This window comes from Aquarana catesbeiana, linkage group LG04 (assembly GCF_042186555.1).
Source record: "Aquarana catesbeiana isolate 2022-GZ linkage group LG04, ASM4218655v1, whole genome shotgun sequence".
Lineage (NCBI taxonomy): Eukaryota > Metazoa > Chordata > Amphibia > Anura > Ranidae > Aquarana > Aquarana catesbeiana.
The window spans coordinates 590,908,966-590,923,276 of NC_133327.1; the positions used below are offsets into that span (position 1 = coordinate 590,908,966).

At 44.1% G+C, this 14,311-nt stretch overlaps 1 protein-coding gene across 1 annotated transcript in view; it reads right to left on the bottom strand.

The window, feature by feature from the left end:
* The window catches only part of SNX5 (sorting nexin 5), a 95,368-nt gene extending 82,261 nt beyond the window's left edge, over positions 1-13,107 (bottom strand). Inside the window, exon 1 of the mRNA XM_073628162.1 lies at positions 12,939-13,107. Coding sequence (XP_073484263.1) covers positions 12,939-13,088 — 150 coding nt within the window. The 5' untranslated portion in view covers positions 13,089-13,107. The remainder of the gene's footprint in view (positions 1-12,938) is intronic.
* Between the last annotated feature and the right edge of the window lie 1,204 nt (positions 13,108-14,311).

Here is a 14,311-nt window from a genome sequence, read left to right on the forward strand (position 1 = left end):
ATTTTCTATCCTGATGTTCAAATGTATGGATTAGTAAGAAATATTGTAACCAAAATACTATTAACTTAACCACTGGCCAACCAAACAAATTTTTTTGAATTTTTTTTTTTTAGACAGATAGAGTTTTCTTGTGGTGCTATTTAATCACCACTGGGTTTTTTATTTTTAGCTAAAGACCAAAACATTTTTTTGCCGAAAACAAAAAAAATAAAACTTTCCCAAGTTTCAGTTTTAAAATTTAGTAAATAAGTAATTTTTCTCCTTCACTGATGTGCGCTGATGAGGCGGCACTGATGATCAGTGCCCCAATTATGAGTGAAAACAGGCTTGCCAGTTAACGGCTCTCCTTTCCTCCCACAGACACAGCGTGGGAGGACAGGACTGATGATAACATGAGAGTCTATTTACATGTGATCAGCCATGATTGGACACAGCTGATCACATGGTAAAGGGTCGCTGTGATTGGCCCTTTACCCCGACCTGGGATCAACTGTGTCCAAAGGACACAGAGCATGCCTGCTGTGTGCCGCAGGAATTGGGCGACTGCACTGTAGCCGTCTTTTGGCTAGAGCTAGGTCGGCAAGTGGTTAAAGAGTCACTTCCTCCAGCCCTGTGTAGAGCACAGAGAATGATGCAATAGCCATAATGAAATGAATACTGAGCTGTGGAACTACAGAGCTCAGCCAAGCCCTTGAAAACAAAAAGAGGAAAAAACAGTCAAAAGTAATACCTTGGAATTGAAGAAAGGACTTTGACAAAGCGCAGGCGCGTGAAACATGTTAGTCACGGTCGCCACAGCAACATCAAGCTTACGTACCGTCCAGCTTCCTGGGATCTCCAGCTTCCGGTTGTGACCCCGTCCCCCAGCTTCCAGATCCAGCCCATCTGTCCGTAGTGGCTCCTGTGACACCAGGCACCTGTATGTCAGTCCGGCATGCTGGCTGTGTCAGCTCCGCTGTGACACGGGTTACCACTCTCCCTCTGGCACAGAGCACGAGTGACGGCAGTGTTGTATCCAACTTCAGCATCGCAGGGAACATCGCATCCACCTTCCACATCTCCTCCACGTGGCTGTTATCCACAGTTGAGCCAATGGTTGTAGCACAACGAGCGGTCACCTTGGATTCCACATCCCTCCCTGCTCAGCTGATAAATTGAGTCTTCCCCCCCCACCCGCTCAATACATGAAACACATTTGCCGATATTAACCCCTTGGCAGCTGGCGGTATTGTAACCATTTTTCAGTATATTGCAACAATGGAATTGATGTCCTCCTGTTGAGTTTTTATATTTGATCTTTTTCATTTGATTGTTGTGACTTAATAAATTTTGGCGTGCATTTTATTAAACTAATCTTAGCTTCACTTTTTCAGTCCTTTTATTTTTCTGGCCCCATTTGAGTGCTGTCTGTTTGTGTATCATCCGACTCAAAGCCCACATCGCTGACAACTGTGTGCAATAGGACCAGGAATAGGAAACGACTGTCAGAGAATCTGGATAGCACTCTGCCAGATAGAGACAATTTGAATAGTTCTACGATGAACAACAACTTTGAAAATCATGTCCTCACAACTCTTGGAGGATCATGAGGGGAGATCAGCAACATCAGCATATAATGAAGGCCACCCTATCAGTCTGCACTTAGACTGTGTCCCAACCGAGGAAGACATTGGGGACACAACCTTGCCCTTTTTTGTCATCCCAGTAACTTTAAGCAATAAACAGCAGAGACAGAAAATGGTGTAGGACTTCATCAGCACGGAGCTCTCAAAAAAAAAAAAAAAAAAAAAAAGAAGAACAAAAAAAACACCTAATCCTACCTTGCACTGGTCTTCCAGTGTTCAGTGACATTGTTCTTTAACAAGAACATGTCACAATGGCTGTTAAGAGACAGCTAAAGCTCTAAAGCAGTGTTGGTAACGGCCATTGCCTGACTCCCAGAATCAGTAGCAACTATGGATGAGCTCAGGAGAGATCAGATCTAGTCAGAATCCACCTGAACTAGCCCTCCAGGAAGCGTTCATTGCATAAAACCAATAATAAAGCTGCCCCCCCCAGTAATGACTTATCTACTTATATTTGTCTTTGGGCAGTGACAGCTTCCTGGGATAGTTCAGATCTCACCTGAGCTCACCGCTACTACCAACGCAAAACAACATTTGGACTAACGCAATTATGTAGAACATGCCAATGTCTGCAATTATTCTTTAGTGTAAAAGAAATAGGCCAAACAATTTAACTACTTGAAACCAGTCTAAAGAATAGTTTTCCTTCGCTGGCCTGAGTAATAACCTAGGTAAGGGAAACCTAGACACTTAGGCCCCTTTCACACGGACGGACCGTCTATCCGTTTTTCTTCCATCCGTCGACGGACGACAATGCATTCCTATGGGCAAACGGATGACCATCCGTTACCATCAGTTAACCTCCGCTTCCGTTTTTATCCGTTTTTTTTAACGTACAAAGCTACGTCCAGATCCGTCAAAACGGATATTAACTGACGTTAACTGACAATGTCCGTCAACGTCCGATCAGTTAAGATCCGTTTTGAAGAAATAATTCAAAGTTCATACTTTGACAAATAAAAAAACAAAGTGAAAAAACTTTTATTTTAAAAGGGTTATGCAGAATAATAAAACTAAAACTGTTTTGAACATATCATGTGCTTTTGTGTCTTTTTATGCTATCAAAACACAATGAAATACCCAAATTAATGAATTAATAAATTAAAATTTGCACTGCATTATATATATATATGTATATGTATATGTACTGCCATGAAACTTCTGATGGAGATAGAAAGTAGTCGGCAAATTGTTCACGCATGGCAGTGTAGGATGGGTGGAGCAAGGCTTTCTAGGTAATTTCCTTAAATGCAAAGAAACTGCTGTAAATGGATGAAAACGGATACAAAAACGGATGAAAAAACGGATGTAAACGTGTACATTAACGGATGAAAACGGATATTAACGGAACGGAAGACGGATGAAAACGGAGATTAACGGAACGGATGAAGATGGATGAAGCAACGGATAAGAACTGATACGTTTTTAACATGGCTAATCTGATGGTGCCCGTGTGAAAGGGGCCTAACTCTTCTGGGGCCCCTGAGCTCCGCATAACTGCCAAGGAGTCGTATGTGGCCCCTGGGCCACAGGCTGGGCACCAGGGGTCACTAGGCAGAGCTGTGTCTGACTAAAGTTTTTATGCAACACTAACTTATTATGAACACTATAAAATGAAAAAAAAAAGATTAGCAAAAATAATATATACATGTAAACCTAGTGTGCACACACATCAAATATTTGCCTTGGTTATTAGACTGTTAATCATTTCATTCGCTTTATACTGTGCAGTGTTCGTCTCCTGTTTGGTTTTAACGAATAAACGTCATAATCCAAAGATTCAGAATACATTAAGCCTAAGGAACGTACAGACACAGGATCTACAGCATATAAAGTGTGGCAGATAACCCTGACCATAGCGACCATCCTCTCAAGTCTTGGGGAAGCTCAGGGGTGGCTATACACTGTCAGGCTGGGTAGAGTACACACAGAGTAAGTCAGGTTTGGGTTAACCACATGCCTTTCCTGGATGTACAGCTCTGCCAACTATGCAATTCTGGGGGAAATCCTGGGCCACAAGTCACCAGCCTCCAATGTTGGACACACATGATGAAAGATGACGCCATCCTGAGCTACTGAAGCAACAAAATTTTACCAGCATGTAGTATGGGGGTCAAACTAAGCAAGCCATTCAAATTGTGGCCAATCATGTAGACTTTCATACTACACAGTTAGCATAATGAGGAATTTCCCAAAATTGACCTGACAAAGCATGTGGGGCAGATGACACCCCGGGCGTCAGCAGTAAAGCGGCGCTATTTTTAGTGCCACTTTACCGTCATTCTAGCGGTGCTATTCGGCCGGTAGCGGGGGGGTTTTAACCCCCCCTGCTACCGGCCGAAAAGGGGTTAAATCCTGCCGCAAATAGCCGCCAGAGCGGCGTTTTGCTGGCGGTATCGCAGTGCTGCCCCATTGATTTCAATGGAGAGCAGCGGTGGAGGAGTGGTGAGTTTACCACTCCAAAGAAGCTGCTGGCAGGACTTTTTCTGATGCCCTGCCAGCGCACCATTCCAGTGTGAAAGTGTAAATGGATCCGCTTTTTTCAGGCGCTATTTTTAGCGATGTAGCGCCTGAAAAACACCCGCAGGGTGAAAGGGGTCTCAATCTTATGTGACCATGTACACAGTTTCGTTTACAGTCGTTTTAGGCAGTTGCGTTTGACAGCCTCTCTTTGAAGGCAAAAAAAATGAGTTCAGACGCCAAACGCGGTACCAGCGTTTAGCCGCATTTTTGTTTAAAAGCGTTTTTAAAAAAAGGTACCCAATTTTTTGGACATTAAAACACCAAAGTATGAAAGAAGAAAGAAAAAAAAAAAAAAAGGTAGATGGAAGAAAGAAAAAAGGAAAAAAGGAAGGAAGAAGGATGTTTAAAAACTGGTAATTACTTGCAACGATTCATAGACCATATATAGTCCTTGATCCAATCCAATACACCACTAGCAATGTTGTTTTACAAAGTATAATTGTAATTTGACCCCTATGTTGTTAGATATGAAAGAGATGACCCCACCATTGAGCATGACCACCGACGTGATCAAACACAGTTTCATGAAATTTGATAGTCACCAACAGACATTCCTCATGCTCGTGTCCAAGCGTGTCAGACTGGGCCTAACTTTTTCTAGTAGACTGTCAAATAAGGCAATGGACTTGCATGTAAAATTTAAAAATGTATCGGGGTAGGTACGCAGCTGTACGTACACGTTGGTAAAATATCCTGACATGCGCTGCGCGATCAATGGATGGGTCCAGTAGCAACGAACTCGCAACTTTCGGCATCATTCTAGCCCCATCAAGAGCAAATTCAGGAGCATTTCCTCACATATGCTCATTATGGGATCCATTGAAAAAAGAAAAACAGAAAATGGGGACAAGGACAAGGCTGCTCTTCACTCTGGTCTCACAAAATAGCTATAATAAATAAAACCTTTTTTTGGGGCTTGCGGAGGGTCTTATTATATTATACTTACTAAATGCTTCTAGACGCAAACGTGGCATGCCAACGCGGCTAAAGGGGCATTTCTAAACAACGGTTTCAAGCTATAAAATAATTAAAAAAAAAAAAAAACGTTCAGAGGACTTTGCCTCAGTGTCCTGTGTACATGGAGCCCAAGTAGTCTCAGACATTCTATTGTAGCAATTTGGCAGTTTCTGACAGTCTCATTAAACTGGCACACAGCCACCAACAGTTTCTACTAATCCAGCAGCTTCTAGTCGTCTGTTCTAATGAACAAGGTAAAATATCATAAAAAAGCTAAAATTTGACTCCCGAATTTACCAGTCATTAGGATAAGGCAACACGTGGTAAGAGACAGTTATTTAGCCCCATCCACATGGATGTCTCTACAAACAGTCATATGAAGTGTAAAGAATCCAACATCTGTCTCTTCTCCGGTCTGTATCCTGAGCACTGATTTGTTGCTAAAGGAGATGACACCTCCTCACTGCCTGCGTTAACCCTGTAAATGCTGCATCTCTGCAATGCAACTGCATGCATTACATACAGTTGCAGGGCAGTTGCGGTGCAGCCCTATTCACTTGAATGGGTTGCATTCAGCTGCGGTGCTGAACATGACAACGGGGGGATCATCGGGCGGCACAGTGGTGTAGTGGGTAGCACTTTCGCCTAGCAGTAAGAAGGGTTGCTGGTTCAAATCCCAGCCATGACACTACCTGCCTGGAGTTTGCATGTTCTCCCTGTGCCTGCGTGGGTTTCCTCCCACACACCAAAGACATGCTGGTAGGTTAATTGGATCCTGTCTAAATTGTCCCCTATGAATGTGAGTTAGGGATCTTAGATTGTAAGCTCCTTGAGGGTAGGGACTGATGTGAATGTACAATGTATATGTAAAGCGCTGTGTAAATTGACGGCGCTATATAAGTACCTAAAATAATAATATATAAATAAAATCATGTACACCCCCACCCCCCAGGTTGCCTTTGCAGCTTAACCACTTCAATACTGGGCACTTTTACCCCCTTCCTGCCCAGGCCAATTTTCAGGGGGTCACACCTTGAATGACAATTGTGCGGTCATGCAACACTGCACCCAAACTATATTTAGCATTTTTTTCTCCCCACACAAAAAAAATTATTTTGGTGGTATTTAATCACCACTGTGTTTTTTTTTTCCCTTGCTAATTGAAAATAATAAAAATCCTTCCTTGCTTGTTATGATTTGCTAATAATTCTTCATAATTTTAGGCCGGAATGTATTCTGTTGCGTTTCTGGTGAAAATGACCCAAATCAGTGTGTATATTTAATCTGTAAGTTATAGAGTCCACAAAACTATGAGATATCTGAAAATTGATCAGTCCTGATGTACTGACGGCCTATCTCATCTGAGACCCACAATTCTCAGGACAGTACAGATATCCCCCCCCCCCCCCCCCCATAACCTCTTTTTGAAAAGTAGACAGTCCAATGTATTAAGCAAGAGGCATGGTGAGTTTTTTTTTTTTAAGTTGCCATTTTTTGTCAAAAGTTATATATATATATTTTTTTTATGCAGTACAGTGTCATATATAACAGGTGTGGTGGTGATCAGGAACACCGACTTGTGACAGTATGAAAAAAAAAAGTCTATTTTTTTAAAAACATGCTTTGACCAGAGCTGGTGACAGATCGCACTGCTGCGTGGCTCCGAGATTTGGTAGGAAGTCATATGACCCATATTGACGAGAGGTTCCCACCGGCGTCATTATGCTATACGCCAGGCAAGAACCAGTTAAGGGGGCAGTAACACTGCTCCACTGTTTTGCCTCCCCCTCCAACTCCAAGTGTAAAAGAGCCCCAAAGGGGATATTGCTTTGCACTTTGAAGAGATCTCCTTTCTCTTCCTGTTGTGTCTCAGGAATAGGAAGAAAAAAGTGATAAAAGGGGCCAAAGGGGGGGGGGGGGGGGAGGGAAGAGGAAGAAGGCCCCCCCCCCCCCCCCCCCTCGATCCCTTTCAAATAATTATTTCACCTCCTTGTTTTTTATATGGATCTAGACACTCAGGTGTGTTCAGACACGACATGAGTCCAAACACACCTGAACTTTCTTGCCAGGAAGTGGTCAGAGCTTTCAGCCAATCGGAGGCACTTCCTGCCTCAAGTATGGCCATGAGCACACACACGCACACTTGAGCTCAGATGGACACAAATGCAAAGACACACATCCGTCCACCCATAGAGTTTGTATTGGTCTGTCTTTTCGCCATCACAAGATTAAAGTGGAACTCCACTTGTGTTGAGGGGGGGGGGAGGGGGAAATACACACATTCTCCTCTGGGTTATCCATGTACATTGCAAGGAGTATAACAAACTGCTGCAGATTCCTACCTTTTGTTATTTTGAAGAAATCCATGTGTGTTTCTCTGTGCCTCTGTACTGAGCGAGTCTAATGGGAGTGGTTTCATAATTAACTGTCAGGTGTGGCAGCAGCAGGGCACTAATGAGGAAATCTGCTGAGCCTGCATCCCTTTAGATGGGTTCCTATTGAAAGTATCTCTCCAAAAATGACATTTTTGTTGCAAGGGATGCCTAAAATTTAACATGCATCAGTGCAGATTTCTGGGAAAATTGGTGAGCCAATCACACAAGCAGGAAATTATGTTTCTGGGGAGTGGTCAGTACACACTCTGTACAGACCAACCCCAGGTAACAATATTGCATTCTCAGAAAATTACAGAGCTGCAGATTAAAAATGACCTTTCCTTTTTAATAACATTCAATTACAATATGATGTAGCAATTATATGTGCCATATTTTTTTAATTGCCTTTTTTTTCCTCCACGAAAGTGGTTACCCTTTAAGAAAAGGGGGAAAAAAAAAAAAAAAATCCTACCATGTGAAACCTGGGTACCGATTTTGTGGTTGTTTTGTTTTCTTTTGTTTTTTCGTTTAGTTTTGAGATGCATGGTGAGTTGTACACCGTTATGCACATGGCTATGTGCACCTATTGGCCAGGGTATGCCCCAAAGGCCCTGTTTTGTACCTTCAAAGTCAAAATTTCCAATAAAATGAATTTTCAAAAAAAAAAAACAAACAAAAAAACACGTAACAAAAGGATGACGTGAAAATGGGATTTAGCCCAGGTTCACACTGAGCTGCGGTAATGAAGATGTGCGAGTTCAGCTGAACCTGCCCGATTTAACTCCCGCATATTAATTATGATTTCAGCCATGATTTTAGAGACTCTGTGCAGGTTTCTGCACAGATGTCAATGTAAATCACAGCCCGAAATCTCAAAAAAGTAGTACAGAAACTACTTTTTGAAATCTGTGCAGAGCCGCAAATGCAGCATCGCACCGATTAGGAAGGTGCCATTGCTGGCAATTGCGTAAAAACCATTAAGCGGGCCATAAAACCTGGTTTACATTGGTACGATTTGACATGTCAAATCGTACCAATGTGAACCAGGTTCTATGGCCCGCTTTATGGTTTTTATCTACAGGTAAGCCTCTAAGGCTTACCTGTAGGTAAAATAGGAGATATTCATCAGCGTGATGTCACCGGCGCATGCGGATTGAAGGACCAACGTATCGTGGCTCCGGCCATTTACAGCGCCGGAGATAGGGCTGAAACTACTAATCGATTATGAAATGAATCGATTACCATTTTCATAATCGATTAATCAGCCAGCCAATTAGTTGGCCTGCATACAGAATGCATTATTTGTTTTCATATCAGGAAATACAGTGCAGCACACCATCCATACATGTCAGTAAGTGCCTGAGAACTTGTGAACGTGTGAGGAGCAATGCCTCATGAGACATGTAGTCCTGGGCAGGAAGTGAGTGGTTCTAAAAGGCAGAAGTTTTCTTTACCTTGCTATTGGGGCACCCTATACTGTACTTAACGCACAGCAAAAAGCAGTGTAGAAACAGATCAAATGCAAACTGCATAGGTGTGTACCGAGCCTTATGCTGGCCACACGGATCAATTTTCAGACGAGAATATTCATATGCAAAATCTTTCTACACTCGCCGAATAAAAGAATGTTGTGTAGCGCCCTGCTCCTGATGGGCAGGTAGTATTTATGTAAATTTAAATTGTCTGAAGCTGTAGTTTAGCTCAGACTAATTATGGTAAAATCCTGGCATTTGTACCAGTTCAGCTGGGTTGTATCAATTTCCACTTGGCCGTGGGTGTCACTGTGGCCACCGGTAAGTGTTGGAAATACAACAGGCTGGATGCATTGGGTACCCCTTTTACTCAGAAATAACCCGGTGGGAGTGGTTCACTCGCCGTGCATTCTGGGTAAGGGTACTTAAGGTACAGGCGCCAATTGGACGGGGTTCGTTGTTCCCAAACTGGAGGCCCTCCTGGCCCAGGGTGCGCCGTGGCAGCTCTGCTGTCTCGGGGCCGGCTGGCCCGAGTCTTTGTTACTACAGAAGTAGGCCCAGGAGTTCTGGGGCGTGAACACGAAAGCATGGATCCATCTTGTTTTGCATCAATGATTCATGCTGGTGGTGTAATGGTGTGGGGATATTTTCTTGGCACACTTTGGGCCCCTTAGTACCCATTGAGCATCGGTTAACCACTTCCTGACCGCCTGCCGTACATATACTGCGGCAAGGTGGCTCTATTGCGCAAAATCACGTACCTGTCAATATCCACTAGGGGCATGCGCGTGTTGCTGAAGCCGCAGTCGCGCGCTGATGGGGCCAATCAGCAGGCCCGGCTGACGCGATGTCCACCGGCCACCCATGATCACTCCCCACAGAGACAGAACGGCAGTGTACCGATGTAAACAAGCAGACCGCCATGGTGTCAGGCATTGACACTGATCTAGTGTTTCTGCTAATCAGGAACGCAGATTACAGTGTCCATGCAGGTAGCCCATCCCCCCAGAGTAAGAAAGCATAATTAGGGAATACACCTAACCGTTTGATCACCCCTGATGTTAACCCCTTCCCTGCCAGTGTCCTTTATACAGTGTCAGTGTATATTTTTAGCACTGATCATTGTAATGTCACTGGTTTCCAAAAAAAAAAAAGTGTCAAAGTCGTCAGCTAGGTGTCCAATCAGTCCGCCACAATGTCGCAGTCCCGATAAAAATGTTGCTGATCGCGGCCATTACTAGTAAAAACAATTAAAAATACCATAAATGTATCCCCCATTTTGTAGACGCTATAAATTTTGCGGAAACCAATATACGCTTATTGGGATTTTTTTTTTTTTTTTTTTTACCAAAAATATGTAGCAGAAAACATGATGAAGAAATTTGATCTTTTTACTTTTTATTGGATACGTTTTATAGCAAAAAGTAAAAAATGTTGTCTTTTCTTCAAAACTGTCATTCTTTTTTTGTTTATATCGCAAAAAATATAAACCGCAGAGGTGATCAAATACCACCAAAATAAAGCTCTATTTGTGGGAAAATAAAATGACATTTTTTTCTGGGTACAGCGTCGCATGACTGCACAATTGTCAGTTAAAATAACGCAGGGCCGTATTGCAAAAGAATAATTATATATATATACACACACACACACACACACACTCTAAGTATGCGGAGGCCATATAGAATTTTTTTTTTCTATGTCACATGGTATTTACGCAGTGGTCTTTCGAACACAACATTAACCCCAATTTTTTTTTTTTTGTAGAATGTCAAATATGATGTTACGCTGAGTAAATAGATACCCAACATGTCATGTTTTAAATTGCGTCTGGCTGTGGAATGGCAGCAAGCTATGGTGCTTAAAATTCTCCATAGGCGTCACTTTAAACAGGGGGGGGGGTTATTAACTTTATTGCTATCACATGGGTCTTGACAGGTCCTCTTTATGGAGATATTTGGGGGTCTATTAGACCCCAAACCTCTTCTCCAGCCGATCAGACACAGATTGGTCTGATTGGCTGCTTTCCTGGCTGCCAACGGCCAAGTAAACAAAGAGGCAGAACTGGAAGTGACGACATACTCGTTGTGCTCGGTTTTTGGTGAGAGGTATGTCAGTTCCTCTGTTCCGTGCAGCCGATGTTGCATCACCCGGGCTGCTTGGCCAGTCCATCACCTTTACCCTCAGCTTCTTTAGCAAGGCAGTGGTCATCTTGGAGGTGTGTTTTGGGTCGTTATCATGTTGGAATACTGCGCTGCAGCTTAGTCTCCGAAGGGAGGGATCACATTCTGCTTCAGTATGTCACAGTACATGTTGGCATTCATGGTTCCCTCAATGAACTGTAGCTCCCCAGTGCCAGTGTTTTGTCGAATACTGTCCCCCATCAGATAGTGTCCACCCTGTACTGTGCAGGCGCAGTACGGAGGACAAACGAGACGCCGAAAGTCTCCTAAGTTCAACAGCTGATCATCAGCTCTACATGGTGCCCGCACACTTATTCTGCCCTGTGTCCAGGTTCATGCCCCACTATCCAAGTGGACATAGAGTTAGAATAAAAAGATGCCGAGCGCAGCGAGGCTGTGCCTGAAGCGTGGCGAGAGAAGCGAGCCTGCGAGGGGCCCTGTTACAAAGTGTTCACTATTAAGTGCCCAAGCACTATGTACAGCTGATGGTCATCTGGTCAACTTCGGAGACTTTTGGCATCTCCTTGTCCTCCGTACTGTGCAAGTGCTGCGCCGTATGGGGCGGACACTATCCGATAGGGGAACACTTCTTGTCAGAACTCCGGCAGCTCTCATGCAGCCCCAGACCATGACACTCCCACCACCATGCTTGACTGTAGGCAAGACACACTTGTCTTTGTACTCCTCACCTGGTTGCCGCCACACACGCCTGACACCATCTGAACCAAATAAGTTTATCTTGGTCTCATCAGACCACAGGACATGGTTCCAGTAATCTATGTTCTTAGTCTGCTTGTCTTCAGCAAACTGCTGGCTTACTTGTGCATCATGTTTAGAAGAGGCTTCCTTCTGGGACGACAGCCATGCAGACCAATTTGATGCAGTGTGCGGCGTATGGTCTGAGCACTGACAGGCTGACCCCCCACCCCTTCAACCTCTGCAGCAATGCTGGCAGCACTCATACGTCTATTTCACAAAGACAACCTCTGGATATGACGCTGAGCACGTGCACTCAACTTCTTTGGTCAACCATGGTGAGGCCTGTTCTGAGTGGAACCTGTTCTGTTAAACCTCTGTATGGTCCTGGCCACCGTGCTGCAGCTCAGTTTCGAGTTCTTGGCAACCTTCTTATAGCCTAGGCCATTCTTATTAGAGCAACTATTCTTTTTTTTCAGATCCTCAGAGAGTTCTTTGCCATGAGGTTCCATATTGTACTTCCAGTGACCAGTATGAGAGAGTGAGAGCCATACCACCAAATTTAACACACCTGCTCCCCATTCACACTTGAGACCTTGTAACACTAACAAGTCACATGACATCAGGGAGGAAAAAAGGCTAATTGGGCCCAATTTGGACATTTTCACTTAGGGGTGTACTCACTTTTGTTGCCAGCACTTTAGACATTAATGGCTGTGTGTTGAGTTATTTTGAAGGGACAGCAAATGTACACTATTATACAAGCTGTACACTCACTACTTTACATTGTAGAAGTGTCATTTCTTCAGTGTTGTCACATGAAAAGATAGAATAAAATATTTACAAAAATGTGAGGGGTGTACTCACTTATGTGCGACACTGTATATAAATAGATGATGACCCCCACCCTGCCTATATGTCACTACTAGTCCAGCCTCTGACATCTCCCCTCCAATGGAAAGTTACAGGCGGTCACCCCCCGTGTATAAGATGTCTGTATGTACAGAGCCTGGAACCAGGAAGTGTCTGCTGTGTACTACAGTATATGACTTTCCCACCGCTGACCGGGAACAGTATCCCCCACACATACAAATGTCCAGCCTCTACCTTGCCGCCATCGTCTCCCTCCACCTTCAGAGAAGCCATGCTGCAGCGGGAGACCTCTCTGCACCTCCCCGGGATAGACGCCTTCTCACTGGGACGCTTCCTGACTCCACCGGCACCCAACTCCACACAGGACACACCCACATCTTCCATCTGGCACGCCCATACAACTTAGTAAACCACGCCCCTCCATGAGAGCCCACAGGCTGCTATATAGCCACGCCTTCGAATGAGCGCCGTGTACCTTATTATGTAACTCCGACACTTGACCACGCCCACTTTTTTTTTCTAAATATATAAATGCAATAAGTGCCTGCTTCCAGACCTCGCCCACACCGTTATTCTCCGCCTCTAAGCTGGACCACGCCCACACTGACAATCTACGCCCATACGACAGATCACGCCCACACTTGCAATCTCCGCCCATGCTGCTGGACCTCGTCCACACGCCTGATCCCTTCTACACTGACATTCTCCGCCTATATCTCAGGCCCCGCCCATACTGACATTGTCCGCCAACATAACTGGGCGCCGATCTCCTTGTCATGTTCTGTTTAGTTCCAGAAAGACTGCAAAGCAGCTTCACCGAGTGCTGAACTGGAACCTTCCAGTGTTTGTGAATTGTTATACCTAACGTAGAACTAAAAGCAAAACTTTTTGTTCATTTTGGATAGAGTAAGGGAGGGTTATTACCCATGTCAGTGTATTTTTGCCATCTGTGTCCCCATTTGGGAGATTTCTATTTATTTCCTGTCTCTTAGCCAAAACAGGAAGTGCAAGGAAGGTGAGGATATGCCTGGTTGTCGCCAGAACTAGTGTCCCCATTGGAAGATTTCCCCTCTATTCCTGTTCTGGGGACAACCTAAATTTTGGATTTTTTTTTTTTTTACCTTCACTCGTTGATAACAGGATAAATACAAAGAGTGAATTTCCCTAATGGGGGCACAGATAGCAATATAAACCTGACAGGTGTTCTGATCCTTATCCATAAGTGTGAACTTACACTGTGGACCACCCGCTGTACAGAAGTCCCGCGATCAACCGCTGTGACACATTCGTTCGCCGCTTCACCAGTCCGGGGATTTGAAATCTCTGCGGCTTAATCTCCTAAATGTACCTGGTAATGGTACGTATGGGTGGCATTCTAACTGGTCGGCGCCGCCACATGTAATGAAAAAAGAAGTTAACCAACAAAAATATATATATTTTTTTTTTTACACCCAAATACATAAAAGCCCCCCCCCCCACACACACATATATACGCACATATGAATGTAAACGCACGCATCGGGGTGCCTACACATGAAAACTGATACACATGTTACATATCGCCACGCACGCCAGAGTGAGAGCAATAATTCTAGCACAAAGCCTCC